Source organism: Scylla paramamosain, chromosome 10, assembly GCF_035594125.1.
Source record: "Scylla paramamosain isolate STU-SP2022 chromosome 10, ASM3559412v1, whole genome shotgun sequence".
Lineage (NCBI taxonomy): Eukaryota > Metazoa > Arthropoda > Malacostraca > Decapoda > Portunidae > Scylla > Scylla paramamosain.
In genome coordinates this window covers 23,716,932-23,736,281 of record NC_087160.1, presented here as the reverse complement: position 1 = coordinate 23,736,281, position 19,350 = coordinate 23,716,932, and the positions used below count along the sequence as shown (strand labels likewise).

The following is a 19,350-nucleotide window of genomic DNA, read 5'->3' as shown; positions in this document are numbered from 1 at the left end:
GAGGAGGGATGGGGGAAAGCCGCTGCAACTCCCCCTTCCCACCTATCTTCCTCCCCCTCCCTCTTTCCTCACACACTGATCGGGCTATTAAGTAGCGCTAGGCTATCTTCGCGAAGGTAACAGCTGATGGTCATGATTCCAGCACGTGATTTTGTAAGACTGGGTGAATTACACACACACACACACACACACACACACACACGAAGAAAGTCTCTCTCTCTCTCTCTCTCTCTCTCTCTCTCTCTCTCTCTCTCTCTCTCTCTCTCTCTCTCTCTCTCTCTCTCTCTCTCTCTCTCTGGCAATGGCAACACATGAAAAAGGTTGACAGTCAAGGTTAGGTGATTTAAGTCGCCCTAATCACTGACTTACAGCACTATTTAAATATATTGACTTTTAAAGAACCATTAAGTTAAGTCGCAGTATAAAGAGAGGCGCTGAAAGGGTGAGAGAATGTGAGCGTACAGGCATTTCAAAGCTGTTACGTAAAAGACTTGGACATTTGTAGCAGCTGAAATGAAGGGGAAAGCGAAAGGAAAAGAATCTGCATACTTTTTTTAAACTCTTTCAAGTGAATAATTTAAGCTCAAATATTATTCTATGAAGCCACACACTAATTCGCCCGTACGCCATGTTGAGTGTGTTGAGTGTTACTTCCTTTATGTGAGGACTGAGGGAGTGAGCAGAACGGGAGGGAGCGATGGAGGCAATGATGATATGGTGCACACATACACACACACACACACTTCCATATTTATCTCTGTTTACTACATTGAGAGAAGATGTAGATGATCGGCAAGGCATCAAAGAAAGAATGAGTTTTTCCTGTTCAAAGTGACGAGGTATAGAGGTGATGGGTTGCGGCAGCCTTCCTTAGCGCTGGGGAGGGAGACACGGTTGGGGGCAGACACGGTTGTAGGAGCAGGGAGGGAGAGGTAAGAGTGCGGTAATGCTGCTTGGTGACGGAGACAACATTGCTCTCTTCGTGGGTGTTTTCTGGGCCTTTCCGCGGCAGTGATTGGAGGAAACATTTTGACTCAAGACCACTGAAGCGGAAAAGCGAAACCGAGTTTTCTTAGACAGGTGTTCCTCTTGAGGCAAAGCAGTGAGTAAAGACTTTGAAACAAGATTCCGTAAGGACGAGGTGAGCCTAAACTTGGAGCTTGGCGACGGTAGCTAGTCCTTCCAGAGGGCGCTCCTGCTTGGTAGTGGGGCGTCAATAGGGTATGGGGATCAGACAGTACTATGGGGGTCATAGGTCAAAGAATCTGTGAGTTATTTCATCTTAAAAGTGGCTCACCGTGAGTGGGCGGAGCGTTTCGCCAAGCTCCGCCCAGGCGAGTGGGCCGGCCCCCGCCTCCTCTCAGCCCCGAACTAGTGTTATCGCGTGCGTCGGACGCGAGGGTAGTGTGTGCCTCTGCTCCCAGCCCATCCCACAGTGGCCGGGCAAGCCGGGAGGACTGTTGTTACAGGTCCGTGTGGCTGCCCGGAGGTTGATGTCTTGAGTGGCGCACAGTGGTGTACAGCCTCCTGAGTGGTGCAAAGTCCATTAATTTAATTGTGTTGTGAGTTGAAGAATGTGTAACAGATTACGTTTGTGCAAGTTCCCAATGTGATTGTGTCAGTTTAGTTGATTGATCTCTAGTGTAGACCGCGGCCTTGACCTTGTGATCTAGTGACGATGTCGGTGTGCAGGCGCGTGGCAGTGGCGGCGGCCCTTCTGGTGCTGGGCCGGGAGATCCACGCCTCGGGCGGCTACCTCAAGATGTTCGAGGCGCAGTACAACCCTCCTGACCCGTGCTACGACGAGACTGGCAGCCTCCCCAAGAAGTGCGTCCCCGACTTTATCAACGCGGCGTTCGGCCGGCCGATGGAATCCTCGAGCACGTGCGGGACTCCCCCATCGCGCTACTGCATCACCACGCAGGAGAAGGGCGAGGTGAAACGGAAGTGCGAGGTGTGTGACGCGAGCGACCCGGCCACCTCCCACCCGCCCCACTATCTCACCGACCTCAACAACCCCAACAACCTGACCTGCTGGCACTCGGCACCCATCGACCCTCTCAACCCCAACAACGTGACTCTCACGCTCTCGCTGGGCAAGAAGTACGAGCTCACGTACGTCAGCCTCCAGTTCTGCGGCCAGAAGCCAGACTCCCTCGCCATCTACAAGTCTATGGACTATGGCCATTCCTGGATCCCCTTCCAGTTCTTCTCGTCCCAGTGCCGCAAGGTGTATCGCCGAAGGAGCCGCATGGTGATCGGCAAGGCAAACGAGCAGGAAGCCCTGTGCACTGATGCCCACCTCAGCCTCAATGACCCTGTCACCATCCCAGGGTCACCGAGGATCGCATTCAGCACCTTGGAGGGTCGTCCCTCTGCTGGCGATTTCGACTCCTCACCGGTGCTGCAGGACTGGGTGACTGCCACCGATATCATGGTGGTTCTGGATCGCCTGCATCCAGAGCTGGACGAATCCACGGCCGATAACGAGAGTGTGGCTCAGGAAAGTTTCACGTATGCTGTAGCTGATCTGGCTGTCGGCGGACGCTGCAAGTGCAACGGTCACGCTTCCCGTTGCATCACCGACAAGACGACCAAGGAGCTGGTGTGTGACTGTGCCCACAACACCGCCGGCCGCGAGTGTGAAAAGTGCAGACGCTTCCACTTTGACCGACCTTGGGGCCGCGCTACATCCCGAGAGGCCAACGAGTGCGTAGGTAAGTGTGTGAGGCTCTGCCGCGAGCCGCTCTGCTGCTCTCCTCTCTGTAAAGCATGGCAGTGCGTGGTGCGAGGCGAGGCGGGAGGTTGCTCGGCCTTCTGGTTGCTCGAGCGTCTTATTCCTTTTGTTGTGCGAGGTGTGAGGTTACCGACACCCCGCATATTGCAGCGATAAAATATCCTTCAGCACGGGAGCTTATAAGCAAACAAACGCAGCAAGGAGGCGGGGGGAGAGCGGGCGGCGGTAGTGGGGGCCGGGGAGGTGTTTTAAGTTTCATTCATGAGCAGCTTGCGACACTCCCGCGGCTGACTCTCACATGCTGCCTCCGCCTCCTCCTCTCTTTCCTCCACCACTCCCCGCCACGCCGTGCTGCCTTGCTTTCTTCGCCATCACAGCCACAATTAATGTGTAGAATGGCATTAGGTGTTGCACTTCATTTGTGTCTTGCGCTCCACGTTTTGTCACCTGTCCGGTTGAGTGACTGGAGGGGCAACGAGGCCGAGGGGCTCAGGATCACGGGCGACCTTGGGTAGCGCTGAATGTATGAATAAGCGGTTTCGTGTGTGTGTGTGTATGTGTTGTTATTGTTGGAGAGCCATCAGCTTATAGATACTCTACGCCGCTTGGCTCTTGTGATCTTGTGGCGCAATGATTTCTCCTCCTCCTCCTCCTCCTCCTCTGACGGGGCAGTGAGTCACGTCAAGTGCCTGCTGCCCCGAGTCCGTCTCTCCGTCTCGGCGCTCACAACGCGTCGCGGCCAGTCACGCGGCTTCTCCTGACAGGTATCCGGTTGGCCATTAGTGGGAATGAATGACGCGCCGCGTGCCCCTCACCTTAAGGACTGCTATTGATTCCCGCTTCAGCGGCAGGGGTGGTGGAGCTGTTCATGTAAGGCTTGTCTAACATCCCTGTCCTTCCTGTGTGCTGCCCGTGAGTTTGTCTCTGCTCTGGGTCACGGTAACAGTATTCGCGTCACTTGCCATCATACCGCGGCATCAGTGTCTACATTCTAATCCCTCCCCATTGTATGCTCAGAAAAGTGTTTATGTGCCTGGTGTGGTGATCCAAGGGTTTTGTTTTCAGCGGGACGGCGGCGACGGCGGCACCATCCAGGGTGGTTAGCGGAGAGGCGGCGGCGGTGGTGTGAGGTGTAAATGGGGGGGGTGGCAGTGGTGGTAGTGGTGGTGGGCGGGAGCTAATTACGAGGAGGGCGGGGCGAGCGTCACACGGAGCAGCCCATTGGTGCAGAGAGCGGAAGCCAGTGACCAACCCAGCAGGCCATTGGCTGACGGGAGGTTGGTGACCCGCGCCGGTCTGGGTGTCCTGGGAGTAATGAGATGAATATATCCTGTCATGGCCAAGGGAGGTGCTGCTGAAGGTGTGGCTGAGCGTGGGGAGCCGGTGATGTGTGACACCTGTAATTAAATAAATGACATTTGAAATGGACAAAGGAGAAGGCAAAACACGAAAATCTACATTATTTACATTCATTCACGCTTAACCCTTCCCTTTTTTTTTCTCTCTCTCTCCATATCACATGAGGATCAGGCAGGACAGCTACACACGGGGTGGGTCAGGTCAGTCAAGTTACCTCACCTAGCTGAACAATGCAACCAAACGCAACATAACCTAACCTCACCTAACCCACCCAGAGTGTCGCTGGCTGATCTTCCCGTACTTCAATTTTCTTTTGTCATGGAAATTGACTTGAAATCCTGTAGGGCGGCGGGGCGAGGTGAGGTCCTAACATACACCTGTCCTGATACCTGAGTCCTCCCGCTGTGGTGATCTGCCTTGGCGCGGCGGGGAGGCTGCGGGCTAGTCCTGGCGGCGGGGTGAACAGGAGGAGATGAGGGCCTCGCTTGTTTTTCTTCCCAGTTCTCTCTGTAATAAGTAGACTCAGAGCCACTCCAGCAGTATTTAACATTTTCCTCATAAGTTGTAAGAAATAGCCTTAAGTACAGCTTCTTAGCCGGCACTTGAGCGGCGAGCATAACGTTTTTCCTTCGTCCTTTTCCTAATTAGTAAGCAGGTGACGAGTTGCGCGGTGATAAGTCTTGCCGAACATGCTCCTCGCCGTCGTGTTCCTAACAAGCTATGTTCACCCGGCTACTTAACGGTGCTTTGTTTTATTAGTGTATTCTCCAAATTTGCTTACCTTTCTTTTCGAATGTTTCGCTAATGTCGCTCAAGCTGTCAGTAACTTGTCTGCATGGGTACACAGGCGCTGCTTGGACATTTCCTCCTTAGCTAACTGTGCTTTGTTTTATTAGTGCACTGTATTCATTTGCTTGCCTTTCTTTTTCAAATGCTTCGTTAACTTCCCGCCAGCTTTTCTTTGTAAATGCGTTGCTGCTGCTCACAAAATTTTCCCCAATATTTAACTGTTCTTTTATCATTACCTTCTTCTGATTTGCTTGTCTTTCTTTTTAATGTTCGTTAGTATAACTTAAGTTGTCGGTAAGTTTGCCACATGCATTTAAAGTGACGGTAACTTTTCTTTATAAATACGTTGCCTCCGCGTTCTGTGTCTTCTCTCTTTTTGCTCACCTTTCTTTTGTAATGCTTCGTCAGTAAAGCTCAAGGTGTCGGTAACTTTTTCATAATGGATACCTTGACGCTGCTTGTGTTTTTCCCCCCATCATTTAGCTGTTCTTTTATCGTTGCATTCTTTTTAATTTAGCTTCCATCCTTTCGTAATGTTGTCGATAAGTTTTCTTTATGATTTTCAGCTGTCAGGAAAGTTTTTCTTTACGCACATGTCGCTGTTAACAAAATATTTTCCGTCATTTAACTTTTTTTTTTTTCTGTTGTGTTCTCTTATTTTGCTTGCCTTTCTTTCGTAATGTTTCGTTATTGTAGTTTATACCACGTTGTCACTGTTAACAAAATATTCTCCGTCATTTAAGTATTCTTTTACTGTTGTGTTCTGTTACCCTGCTTGCTATGATGTTTCGTTAGTGTAATGCTGGTAAATTTTGCTTTACATACTACACGTTGTCACTGTTAGCAAAATATTCTCCGCCATTTAACTGTTATCTTACTGTTATGCTCTCTTATTCTGCTTGCCTTTGTAATGTTTCGTTAGTGTAGCTACAACTGTGGGTGAGTCTCCAACACGGATACACTGGCGCTGCGTGTAACATTTTCCCCCTTCTGTTTGTGATACTCATGAGTCCTGTTTGTTGCTTTTGGGCGTCGCATGTAGCAATTTCCTGCGGCGTTTACAGGGTTAAGTATAAGAAGCAGGCGCTCTGACTCCCTAAACTTGAGTAACATTTTCGTGGCTGTTCTCGTAATAAGTAAGCTCTGCCAGTCCCGTCAGCGGTGCCCAGTAATTTTCTTGGTCGTGTTCATAAAGAAGTGAGTCATTAGGTGGACTTAAGCGTCGCGTAATGCCTGGTTTTCCTTCACACTTTCGTTATAAATACTACGATCACAGTTACTTCGGCAATACACACAGCGAAACACGGTGTAACTTAACCTTTTCGCGAGTAACTGATTCGTGTGTAAATTTCCTTCTAGTTTTGATGCACGGTATGTACATTTTTTAGATCGGAGTATACAACCAACACGCACAAAGACACGGACAAGTTCAGCCGATTTATGCAACTAACTGACGTGCATTTGTAGATTTTCATACTCCTTTCCCCCTCCGGACAGGTTTCTCTCCCTTCTATTTACCGTTCACCTAAACTACCCTAAGCCAACACCAATAGTTTCGGTCACTGTTTCAATATGTCAAGGGGAGAAAAATGTGGAGGGGTAATGAGACTGTACTCCGTTTTGATACATGTAAAGTAACGCCAGAGTTGTCCTATAAACGCCGCGAGGAATCAGTGCATATACCACGGCATTTGGCTTGGCAGGGTACGAGGATGCATAAACGGGGACGAGAAGGGAGTGGTGTTGTGGCGCGCGGCTAAGTGGGAGAGTGAGGCAGGCAGGCAGGCAGGCAGGTTAGGCAGGTAGGTTAGGCAGACAGACCAAAGGCAAATTTAATGGTTAACAAAGTGTGCCGATTTTGCGTTTGACTGACAGTGAGCAAGTTTGTGACTCGGAGAGGAAAATAGGAGGGATGTAAAGAGAGGAGAGGAGAGAGGGAAAGTTGTTGATGAACTTATCTTTAGAGGCCTTGACACTCTTTATGTTCCGCTGCCGAGCTAATAATATTTAGCGCCGGTCCCCTCTCCCTCCTCTCCCTTAAGCCTCTCCCTCCCTCTCTCCGATCATCGCCAACACTCATCGAACTCCCTTCCCTCCCACCGTACGCCGCCAACACATCTCTTCTCCCTTCCTCCTTCTTTTCCCTATCTCTCCTCTTCTTACAGTGAATTTCTTGGTCTGAAAAAAAAAGGAAGAAAGACGCAAGCTGTTGGTAACCGGTGCGGTGTGTCAAGAGTGCGTGAGTGCGTGAAATGTACAAGAATAAACAAAATAGCGTATGGTTTAAATTACGTGTGTGTGGTGTGTGTGGGTGTGTGCTTGAGTCATGTCAAGGAGTGTGTATATTGTGAGGGCACCTGTATGGAAATTGCGTGTGCGGGAGGAGTGCGTCGGGGTGGAGCGCGTCAGGAGAGTGCCGTGTAGGAGTGCGTGTTGGGAAGGATGCGTGACGGCGGAGGAGCTTTTGTATGGGAGGCGGCGGCGGAAAGAGTGGGAGACGCGTTCACAGAATGAGAGGAAACGACGGCAAAACAAGTGTGTGTGTGTGTGTGTGTGTGTGTGTGTGTGTGTGAACATTGGTTGAGATATAGTAGTGATGAACGCTAGACTGTAGTAGTAGTAGTAGTAGTAGTAGTAGAAGTAGTATATAAGTGTCGGACGTAATAATAACACATCTAGTCTAACCTTCCTTAAACTCAACACTGGAACACGGGACAGTCAGTAGGCGTGGACGGGCGGGAGGGTAAACAGACAGCAAGACTGGCGGAAGGGCGGGAGGACAGGCATAAAGACAGGCCGGGAGAAGCAGGCAGGCAGATGGGCGGGCCGGGGCGTGGGGAAGGCTGACTGGCGGGCGTGCGGGGCGGCGGGCGGGAGTGCAGGCAGGCGGGCGGCGGGGAGCAGAGCGGGTAACTTAGCTTGGTGGCAAACTTGTGCTGGGCGGCTCAGGCAGTGGCGAGATGAAGTCCACTTGTTGCATCCCCAGCCACGAGAGAGAGAGAGAGAGAGAGAGAGAGAGAGAGAGAGAGAGAGAGAGAGAGAGAGAGAGAGAGAGAGAGAGAATGATGGAATGTGACTTTATAATTAATGGACTCTTTATTTGTAGTGCATAGATTCTTCTCTCATTTATTAATTTACTTATCTTTTCTGTATCAAATTTCATCAGCTGTGGAACTCATTAGTTTCTCTCTCTCTCTCTCTCTCTCTCTCTCTCTCTCTCTCTCTCTCTCTCTCTCTCTCTCTCTCTCTCTCTCTCTCGTTTGCCTTTTTTCTAATCCTTTTTTCTTTTTCATATAGTTGAAGAGATACTTGAATGCCTTCTGGAACCCTTTTTATATTTTTTAGGAAAAACTCTAGGCTGTGATCTTTTTATTATATATAAATATATATATATATATATATATTTTTTTTTAGACGAACGGTAGAATGACAGGCTGAGATAATATAGATAAAGAGAGAGAGAGAGAGAGAGAGAGAGAGAGAGAGAGAGAGAGAGAGAGAGAGAGAGAGAGAGAGAGAGAGAGAGAGAGAGAGAGAGAATGTACAATATTAAGCAGAAAAGTTAACGAAGAAAAGGAGAGATAAAAAAAAAGTTACCAGTTCGAAAGAAGAAAAATATATTTAGTTTTAAGTTTTAAAGTAGGAAAGAAGGAAACCAAAAATGGACGGATGCGTAGAGAGGTTGATAGCACGATGATTTAATGATCACAGGATATGCGATTCTGTATTTTTATTTAACCTTTTTTTTACGTTAATTAGTTGGGGGAAAAGTTTACATTTTGAAATAGTTAATTGGATGTGGAAATACGTAAATTTGTACTTATAGATAGATAGACATATATTGAGAGAGAGAGAGAGAGAGAGAGAGAGAGAGAGAGAGAGAGAGAGAGAGAGAGAGAGAGAGAGAGAGAGAGAGAGAGAGAGAGAGAGAGACTGTAACAATATACACAGTGGAAGGAGGAACAGGAGGAAGTAATGGTAGTGAATGGTGGAGGAATGGAGGGAGTATGTTAAGGAGTATTCTTCACGGTGACTGGTATTGGTGGTGGTGGTGGTGGTGGTAGTTTGGGGGGGCGTTGGTGAGCGGGCGAGGTGCGTGCCTTGAGTCTCCTTGTTAAGTCGCTTCAAAGCCCTTTTGTGGCCCCGCTAAGGCCTCCCGTGGCTCTTCCTGGAAACTTTTGTGTCCTTCTGGCCGGTGGTTGTGGCCGCCGCGCTGCAATCTGGCCCGACTCACTTGCCGCCGCCACGCGACTCTGCCGCTGTGTGGTGGCCGGCCCGCGTGTGTCATGCCGTCTGGCCAACCGGTTCCCTGCGATGTCACCTTTAGTGGAGTGGATGGAGGGGCTGTCCTTGCACTTTTCTGTTTTAGGATTGGAGTCATAACTTGTATGCAATGCAAGAAAAAATATTCATGATACTTTTTTTTCTGATGCTGAGGTGCAGGTGACGTACTGTGCGTGCGTACACCTTTATTTCCTTCAGTAAAACAAATGCATGTGAGTGTACTGTACACAGCATGAATTATGGAATCGAGAGAGTAGTTTTTGAATTCGTGTTACTTCAGTTTATAAAATTCACAGATGCATGTTGAATTTTTTCTCTTGCTGAAATTTGACCGACATGCAGTTTTCTTTTAGTGAAATTTTTGTACTCTACGATATTCACTTTCTATGTTTTATATATATATATATATATATATATATATATATATATATATATATATATATATATATATATATATATATATATATATATATATATATATATATATATATATATATATATATAACTTTGACGTGTAGGAATTTTCGTTCCGGTATCGGCTATGACTTTTAGTTCAGCTGTAAAGTATTTCATCGTGTGTATCTTCTTTTTTGCATTTTTCCCTTGGCTGTGCTGCGTCGCCGCCGCGGGGACCGAGGCTGGCGGCGCGCGTCCTGTGTTCGTCATGGTCGTTGTCTTCTGTTCACAATTTTCTGTTTATTTCTCGTCGCAGTTTTCAGGTTACTAGGATTTCGTCCCACGTCTTTCTACATTTTGTTTTTATATATATTTGACTTCATGCTCGCAGGTGAAGTCATAAAAAAATAACAAGCCGATACGTGAATGACTGACAAATAAAGATGTAAAGAAATAACTGTCGCTGCGATGCCGGTATGAAATAAAATCTAAAAAAAAATAATACAACAAGTACGCGGATAGTCTGCGAATGTTTTTCTCAATTTTTGGCGAACACTTCACGGGGATGATCGAAACCCCTCCACGCATCTATTTGTCTTCAATGCCGACATGCAGTACAACATTCCACGGAGTTTCGGAAAGCACGGCGCGGGCACGTGAAGGGACGGATTTGACTCAGTGCCTTTTCACACATCGCAAAATCCTCCGTGAGCGTCTTTGGTAACCCCACACTCCAGACTATCTTTTGATGAACTTTTTTTTTATTATTATTATTCTTTTCCTCTTCCTCCTCCACCTCCTCTATGACAATGGGCCATATTCTTGAACACTTCCACGCCGCACTCCACTGCTCACAAAAGGCTTTAGTCTAGTTGAAACTACACTTGTCTTCAAGGGTATTTTTATGGTCCTAATGACAAGTTAACAAGATTTCTATATCATTAACAGGAGAAACACTTTTGAGAACCCGGCTAAACATCTGTGTGCCCTTTGAAAGTAGTCTTGGTGAGAGAGCAAAGCGTTTCAGAATACGGGCCTGTAAACCACCTTCCCTCCATTGCTTGCTACCCCGTGTCCTTATGATGTCTCTCTCTCAGGCTTACGGATGCATCTCTCCCATACACCTCTTCCCCCTCTAGTGTCTCTACAAACATTACCTCCAATATCTCTGCACCTGGCGCCCTACCTCCCTTTCTGCTCCTTCGTCTGGTTCTCTTTGTGGCTACTGCGTCATCTCACCGTCATCATCAGCCCCCACGACGCCTCCTGCTGCCGTTCTCCCTGCAATGTTCATCCCATCCTGCTTCACGCCCCCTCTGAAGTGTCTTGTTTCTCGTCGTGTGATCCCCAGTGATGCTTCAGGATTCCCTCACGTTGATATTGATAGTAGTGATGGTGGTGGTGGTGATAATAATGATAATAATAATAATAATAATAATAATAATAATAATAATAATAATAATAATAATAATAATAATAATAATAATGAAAATAATTTTACTACTATCACTTCCGTCGTTTATTTCTCCAACTCTTCCTCTTCGTCTTTTGTTGTTGTTGTTGTTGTTGTTGTTGTTGTTGTTGTTGTTGTTGCTGTTTTTGTTCTTGTTCTTGTTCTTTTCTTTCTTGTTTTTGTCCTTGTTCTTGTTCTTCATCCTCCTCTCCTCCACCTCCTCCTCCTCCTCCTCCCTCCTCCTCCTCCTCCTCCTCCTCCTCCTCCTCCTCATTCGCCTTACCGTTAGCATCAATATCAGCAGTGAATAAATAAAGATTCATCAGTAGAATTAATCCTTTGGAAACGTGGTGGTGGAGGTGGTGGTGGTGGTGGTGGTGATGGTGATTGTGGTGGTGGTGGTGGTGGTGGTGGTGGTGGTGCCCCTCATGTCTCGCCAAGGGACAGAATGCGAAGTGTGTCAGAGCAAATCGATAATCGTATTATAAATGTAGAAATATGTATATAGATTTTACTTCTTTGCTCTAATGATTTACTGATTCACTCATGTAGTTTGCCTTTCCTTCTTTTCGTTCACTCATTTATTTACTTAATCATGTCAAGTCACTCATTTCTACTCTCTCTCTCTCTCTCTCTCTCTCTCTCTCTCTCTCTCTCTCTCTCTCTCTCTCTCTCTCTCTCTCTCTCCCACTCACTGATTATTATCCACCCCACTAACAAACCTTGCTAAAAGAAATATACGCATAAAAGAGCAGAATTTTACGCGACATGGATACAAATAAATGAAGCTTATCGGCATTAAGACTGAAAATGAATAGAGAGAAAAGAAGAAAACGAAAAAAAAAAAAAGCCAATGAAATTAAAACAGAGAACCCAGCTATGCCCAAACACGGAAGTAAACATGCCAAAAAAAAAAAAAAAAATAGAAAAGAAAAATGAAATACACATGATAAGATAAACGAAGGCAATAAATATACACAGTGATGTAATCCAATCAGTGTATCGGGAGGTATCAGATGAAGCCATGAGGGGTCAGGGGTGTGGCTGTAGGCGTGGGTGTGAAGGGAGGAGGCGTGTGAAGTATGGCCACCAGGTGATGTGTGTGTGGTGTAGCTCTTGTGTGTGAATGGGATAAGATTACCTGGCGAGGATGAGTGAGGGTGAACGCTGTGGGTGAAAATGAGATGAATGTGTGGATGCTGAGGTGAGTGAAGCATGAGGTCGAGTGAACGAACGCTGTACAGGTATGGTTAGTTTTGGATCGGTGAGTCAAAATGGAGGAAAATGAGTAGTTTTATGTCACCAACTGAAAAAAAAAAAAGGATTGAATGTGAGCGTTGAAGGTGACTCGCTTTAAAATCCCTGAATTAGTTGTAGATCGCTGAGTCAAAGAATGAAGGTGAATGGTGAAAAAATGGATAGTTTCATCTCTTTCATGTCACCAACTAAAAAAAAAAGAAAAGGTGAATGTGAACGTTGAAGGTGACTTAAAAGAGAACACCCAAGTGAGAATGAGAAAAGTTGAACGCTGGAATTGCATGAGTCGCTTGAGATTTTAAAGCGAAAATGAGGTTATCGCGAATAACCTTGAACCGTTTAAATAATAATTAAATGAATGAGCGACAATGATGAAGGCAGAGTGAAAACGAGAAGAGAGTATGTAGAGAGTATGGACAGTGAATGCATGAGGGAAGACTGAGCTAGAATGGTGGTACTGGTGGTGGTGGTGGTGGTGGCAGGCAAGAGTTGGTGAGGGGACATGACTAGAGAGGTTCACTGCGGGAGAGAGGCGCTGGAACAGGATCCGTGGTGCTGTTCGTTATGCAGATAAATAGTGAGAGAGAAGATTGAGGGTGTGGACGCGACGTGAAGGGGGCGAGGCGAGGCGAGGCGAGGAGAGGAGAGAAGCGAGGTGCCAGGCGGGGAAATAGAGCGGGAAATTGTTCTTCCAGGGATGGATGGGAAGGAGGGAGAGAGAAAGAGAGAAGAGGTAAGACAACCGGGGAGCGTCGGGAAACTGTTGTTAGGATAATATGGAAATCCAGAGGCGAGACGCAGGAAGAGACAGTCGATTAAACTATTAAGGGAAATTTATACTTTGGAGGGTAATGAAAAAGGGCGAGAGAGGAGCGGGAAGAATGCAGTGAGGTAATGCTATGGAAACCTAAGTAAGCGGGTAGAGAAGGGTAAAGACAGTCGACTAAACTATTAAAGGGATATTATAATACTGAAATACTGAAAAAAAGCGGGAAGACTAAGAGGGGAGAAGAAAGCAGTGAGTTAGTGCCCCTATATAGAGTTGGGCGGGGGGGGAGACAGGGAAGTACAGTCGATTAAACTATTAAGGGAAGATTTATATACATGGAACCTACCGAGAAGACGGGAGGAGCGAGAAGAGTGCAGCAAGTTAATACCACGAAATCTTGAGCTGCAGGAGGCGGGAATAAACAGGCGAGGAAGGCTTTATTGAGGTGAGATAGTGTTCAAGGGACGGGATGGAAGGCAAATGGGAGGTAGGGCGGACGAGAAGCGCCGGTGGTACAGAGCTGTGAGACGAATACAAAAGCCTGGCAGGGAAGAGGCGGCACAGAAAAGTGTTGATCTTAATTTCCCGAGAGAGAGGTGGCTGAGAATTACATTACAATGAAAGGCGGGGCTACCAGCTTTTGGAACCTGAACTGCGGACCATACGAGGGGCTGTCAGGGTCTCAGTAAGGGGACTGTTAGGGCTGTAAGAGTCTCACGAAGGGAACTGTTGGTGGTCTTTAGGGCTACACGAAGTTTGAAGCGAAGACTGAAACTTGAACTTGCGTTGAGGGATTAAAACTACACAAGGACTGAAACGACGACTGAAACTAGACTAACTTGAGTCAATTGAGGGTTTAAACTGGGAACAGCCATTTTTGAGGGACTGCTGGAGGCCTTAAGAGCTACACAAGGACTGAAGCGACGACTGAAATTAAATTAACGTGAATCAAATAGAGAGTCTAATCTTGCAAACTGCCACGTGTTTGAGGGAACTGCTAAAGGGCTTAAGGTACTCAAAAGTGTCGTAGGGCTGCCTGAGGTCTGCCTTGTGGGCTGAAAAAAGGCGCTGGTGATATAAAGGAAACCCCCTATCTCTCTCTCTCTCTCTCTCTCTCTCTCTCTCTCTCTCTCTCTCTCTCTCTCTCTCTCTCTCTTGGGTGTGTCAGGGCAGCGTAAAGGGCCAGTCACCGAGCTAACGACCTGGAAATTGTTTTTTTTTTTTTCTTTAATTCAGTTTTTTATGCATATATACAGCTGAGGGGAGACGAAGGAATGAATAAATAAAAGTGTAAAGAGAGAGAGAGAGAGAGAGAGAGAGAGAGAGAGAGAGAGAGAGAGAGAGAGAGAGAGAGAGAGAGAGAGAGAGAGAGAGAGAAAGAGACTATTACATTTACCTACTTACTTTTTTCTTTCTTTCTTTCTTTCTCTCTTTCCTTCTTTCCTTCCTTCCTTCCTTCATTCCTCTCTTCTTTATTATATTTACTTATGGACAGCCACGGTCATCTTCCTCTTGAATGATTGATTATCGGGTCGAAGAGAGAGAGAGAGAGAGGAGAGGAGAGAGAGAGAGAGAGAGGAGAGAGAGAGAGAGAGAGAGAGAGAGAGAGAGAGAGAGAGAGAGAGGGGGTGGGGGTTTTACTGACAACATGGCAGTGGTGAGTCGTAAGTTATGCTAAGGAGATGCTTCTTTTTTCCGTTTTTTTCCCCTTAAGAAGCCGCGGAAGAAACAGTTTTTCCCTCTTTACTAATGTTCAAGATCCTTTTTTCTTTTTTCTTTTCCTTTTTTTTTTTTTTTTGCTATGGTAGTCGTAAGATTTTTTTCCCCTTAACAATATGGCTAGAGAAATATTTCTTTTTTTTCTTTCTTTCTTGACGCTAGATGTAAACGTTCTCTCTCTCCTCTCTCTCTCCTCTCTCTCTCTCTCTCTCTCTCTCTCTCTCTCTCTCTCTCTCTCTCTCTCTCTCTCTCTCTCTTTCAGTTTCTTTCAGTTTTTAAAATTTTCTTTTCATTGTTATATTTTATTTCCACAGTTTTGTAATATTTTTGCTATTGATGATTTTTGTGTTTGATTGAATTTTTTCACTCATTTGTTTATCTTTATTATAGTCGATTTCTTTTATTCTCTCTTTCATTTATTTACACTGTTTTCGTTTGTCTTCTTTTCTTTCATTCTTTTTTCATTTATGCACTCATTCATTCTTCGCTTCCATCTTCCTTCCTCTCTTTCATTGCTTCTTTCATTCCTTTTTCTCCTTTCTTTATTACTTTCTTTCATTCACTCTTTCTTTTCTTCCTTTCTTCCTTCATTCTTTCTTTCTTTCATCATTCCTTTCTTTCCTTCAATATTTCCTTTTCATTTAACCATCTCCCCACACCATACATATCTTCAGCGCTACTGTATGGATGGTGGAGTGAGGAAGATATATTTCCCCCCTCCCCCATCCCCTCCGTTTCCTTCTCCAAGAACAACAAAGGCAACAAGAAGAGGCGCAAGCTGATTTCCCTCTTGACAGAATCACCGAGCTGAGACGAAACAGGATTTTTTTTTTCCCTTCCTTGGTACAAGTTGACATGTTTCCCCTTAAGGATGGCTGAGAGAGATATTTAGTTTCCCATAGACAAAGCTGGGAAAAAAAAAGTACTTTGGATTTTAAGGAGAAGCGTGAGAGGAAAGCTAAGGTGTGGGGGGGCGGATGAGGGAGCGGGTGTCAGATGGTGTGAGGGATGAGGGGTGATGAGCTGAGAGAAGGGATGAAATAGGGATGGGGTAAGGGGATGGAATGAAGGGGATAGGAAAGAAGGCGATGACGAGGTGAGAGAAGGGTTGCAGGATAGGAGGAACACTACTGAAGACTATAGGAGGGGTGAGGGATGGGTGATGTGTTAGGGTGATGGGTAAGAAGGGTGAGAGGGAGGACGATCGTGTAGGGTGAAGGAGTAAATGAAGGGCGAAGGGATTGAAGAAAACGACAGACTTGAATTTTGTTAAGGCATTGTTAGTTAGGGTGAGGAGTGAGACGGTTGTGAAGGGAGGAGTGACAGTGTAGGATAGTGTGGATAAATGAGGGATGAGGGAATGATGAAAAGGGCATGGGCGAATTTTCAAACACATTATTTTCTCATTATGACAATCTTCAAAGACCATAGATATATTTAATCAGGTTCTTTTTAATCCTTTTTTCAATAATAATAATCCGTAATCCTTGTTAAATCATCAGTAAAATCATGGAAACGCCCTTGAAAATCCCAATTACTTCCACTAGAATCTGTTAAAAGGGATTGATTAAGACCATGAGGTGTGTATGAGAACGCAGTGCAAAGGTTATGGGGCAAGTGAGGGGAAGGGTGACGAGTGTTGTGATGGGGCCTGGGAAGGGGTGAAGGGGTGAGTTAAGGGCCTCATTGTAATGCAACAGAAGCGTGTGTGTTGCGGGGATGCCGACGGCCAGACACAGGGTGATGCAGAAACAGTGACCTTACCTCCCCCTCGCTGCTTGTACAGACCACCAGGGGGATTGTATCTCTCTCTCTCTCTCTCTCTCTCTCTCTCTCTCTGTGTGTGTGTGTGTGTGTGTGTTTACATCTCATTCACTTACCTGGACTGCACCAAAATGTCATCCCCGTCACAGAAGCTGTATATTAATGAGGCAACTACCTGTATTCGTACTAGTCCTTACCTTACCTGTATCACTTCTCACTTGTGTCTTGGAACTACCCTTATGTATTTACCAGTTCTACCTGCTGCATATGTCATCCCCCTTACTGCCTTACTGCCTCCCCAGCCTCAGTACAGCCTCGCATCCCCATCCTGCAGCGCCCGGAGGATGAGAACTAACACTAAACATTCATGGATCTTCTTTTCCCAGCGCTTGGTCTTCTGTATTATTCACCAGTAATGTTCCGGCCCTAGGGAGGAGGAGGAGGAGGAGGAGGAGGGAAGTGGAGGAAAGGAGCAACACTGAGCCACACTCCCTCCCTCCATTCCTCCCTTCCTCCTTCCCTCTCCCTCTCTTCTCTTTCTTCCTCCATCGTTCCCTCGGCGCGGGTCTTCTAGCGAGTCACTGTAAAGGGAACATCGGTTTTTATTGACTCGAAGCAAAGGTCTCATTTCTCCCATCTCCCTCTCCTCTGGTCCCCTTCCTCTACTCTCCTCAGCGTCTGCGTCTGTGTTGGGTGTTTGGGTGGAGTGAGGAGTGAGGGGTGAGGGGCGGTGGAGGCGCTGCGTTCCTCCGCTATTCCCTCCTTCGTGGCCCTCTTCCCTCATCATGCAGCCACTGGAATACCTGTCTCCGGTGTCCCTCTGAGAATTGAGGCAGTATTCAGGAACGCTTTGCTCTCTTACCGCGACTATTTTCAAAGGCCACAGAGATCATTAGCCGGGTTCTCAAGAGCGTTTCTCCTGTTAATAATGTAGAAATCTTGTTAATCTGTCACTATAACCGTAAAAACATCCTTGAAAACTCGTGTAACTTCATCTAGAGCCTTTCGAATGCAGTGGCGGTGTGGGCAGAAGTGTATCAGAATACAATCTTTGGCTACCTGTGGACTTGAAGGGAGGTGTCATATATCATATTGGAGTATACCCTGATATAGACGAACAACTGACAGAAAGGAAAGAAGGATGTTGGAGGAGGCCTTTATCCAGCCGGTGAATCAAAGAGGCTAATGATGAACTTTATATTAATGCAGAGTAAGTCAGTTTCACGGTGGATAGAAAGACTCACATCAGAATGCTCACATATTACCGCTGGTGCGTTCCGGTGTCAGTGTCGCAGCACAGAATAAATCCTATAACTGATCTCCCTTCAGGCAAATTTCCTCACGAACATTCCATCCCTCCAAGATTTCCTCCCAATAATAAGTTTCCCACGATAGATTAAGTTTCTTTGAGGGATTTTTTCTCATGAGGGCCGCTAGTTACAATGGGTGCAATCTTCATATAGGAATCTTTATAGTTATAATCTGTATATAGAAGTAAGAAAAGTAGTGGTAATATAAGACTCCCTGATCGAAAAGAGTGAAAATCCAGGAAAGAAGCAGATAGTAGGGTAGGGTTAAACGTTGAAACTACTACTATTACCACTACTACTACTACTACTACTACTACTACTACTACTACTACTACTACTACTACTACTACTACTACTACTACTACAACTACTACTACCACCACCACCACCACCACCACCACCACCACCACCACTACCACCACTACTACTGACAAATAAATAAAAACTCTCATCTTCCAACTACTACTTCCTACTACTACTACTACTACTACTACTACTACTACTACTACTACTACTACTACTACTACTACTACTACTGCTACTACTGCTACCACTACCACCACCACCACCACCACCACTACCACCACTACTACTAACAAATAGATAAAAACTCGTCTTCCAACCATATTTCGATAGTAGTAAAATTCTCTCAGGCCTTTGTGTGTTGGTTTGGTGGCCGCCTTCCGTTCCTCCCTCGCAGGTGAAGGTCGCGGGCGTTCAGGTGTGAGGCGATGCACCGTTGTCCCCTGGCCCGCCCCTCCCCTCCCACCACCTTGCAACCTTACTCAGTTGAAGCTGTGAATGGGCTTGTGCGGGCGGCGGCTCCGTGGCCTTCACTTGGCGAGGAGGGAGTGAGGGAGGGAGGGGCATTGTTCATAAAGGGAGCTGGGGCAAGGAGGGGGGAGGGCAGCGGCGCCTCGTCTCCCTCTGTGTTGGTGTGTATCACAGATCACTGAGTCGCTACTATAATAGGGGCTCGACGTGAGGATTTCTCTCTCTCTCTCTCTCTCTCTCTCTCTCTCTCTCTCTCTCTCTCTCTCTCTCTCTCTCTCTCTCCTCTCTCTCTCTCTCTCTCTCTCACACACATTCGCATACCGAGACAGGTTTTTATATTCATTTCATTACGTTCATGTTGCTGTCAGGGATCATCGTTGACATTAAACTTCCCTCCTCTGCCTCACTCATTCCACTCTCCCTCCCTCTCCCCTTCTGTCTTCCTCTTTCTCTCCCTCCCTCCCTCCCACCGCTGCACGTCCTTGCCACACTACCGGCGAGCCCAAGGAACCTTTTTGTATTCCTGATTGCATTGCCGTGCGCTAGACTCGAGTTTTTAGTGTTTTTAGTGTGCGTGGCGCCCTGGAGACCTTTAGAACGTCCTGGAGTAGCGGTGAAGGCGGAGGCAGCGGCGTATAAGTGGTCCGCCAGGAGAAGAACGTCACTAGGGAACTTTAGCTATTAATGAGCGGCGAGGATTCCCGTTAACATGGTGTGGAATGGTGTAGGAAGTGCAGTC

At 46.6% G+C, this 19,350-nt stretch overlaps 1 protein-coding gene across 1 annotated transcript in view; it reads left to right on the top strand.

Moving 5' to 3' along the window:
- The first annotated feature begins 1,197 nt into the window (after positions 1–1,197).
- LOC135104388 (netrin-1-like) overlaps positions 1,198–19,350 on the top strand; it is a 94,354-nt gene continuing 76,201 nt past the window's right edge. Inside the window, exon 1 of the mRNA XM_064011776.1 lies at positions 1,198–2,717. Coding sequence (XP_063867846.1) covers positions 1,679–2,717 — 1,039 coding nt within the window. The 5' untranslated portion in view covers positions 1,198–1,678. The remainder of the gene's footprint in view (positions 2,718–19,350) is intronic.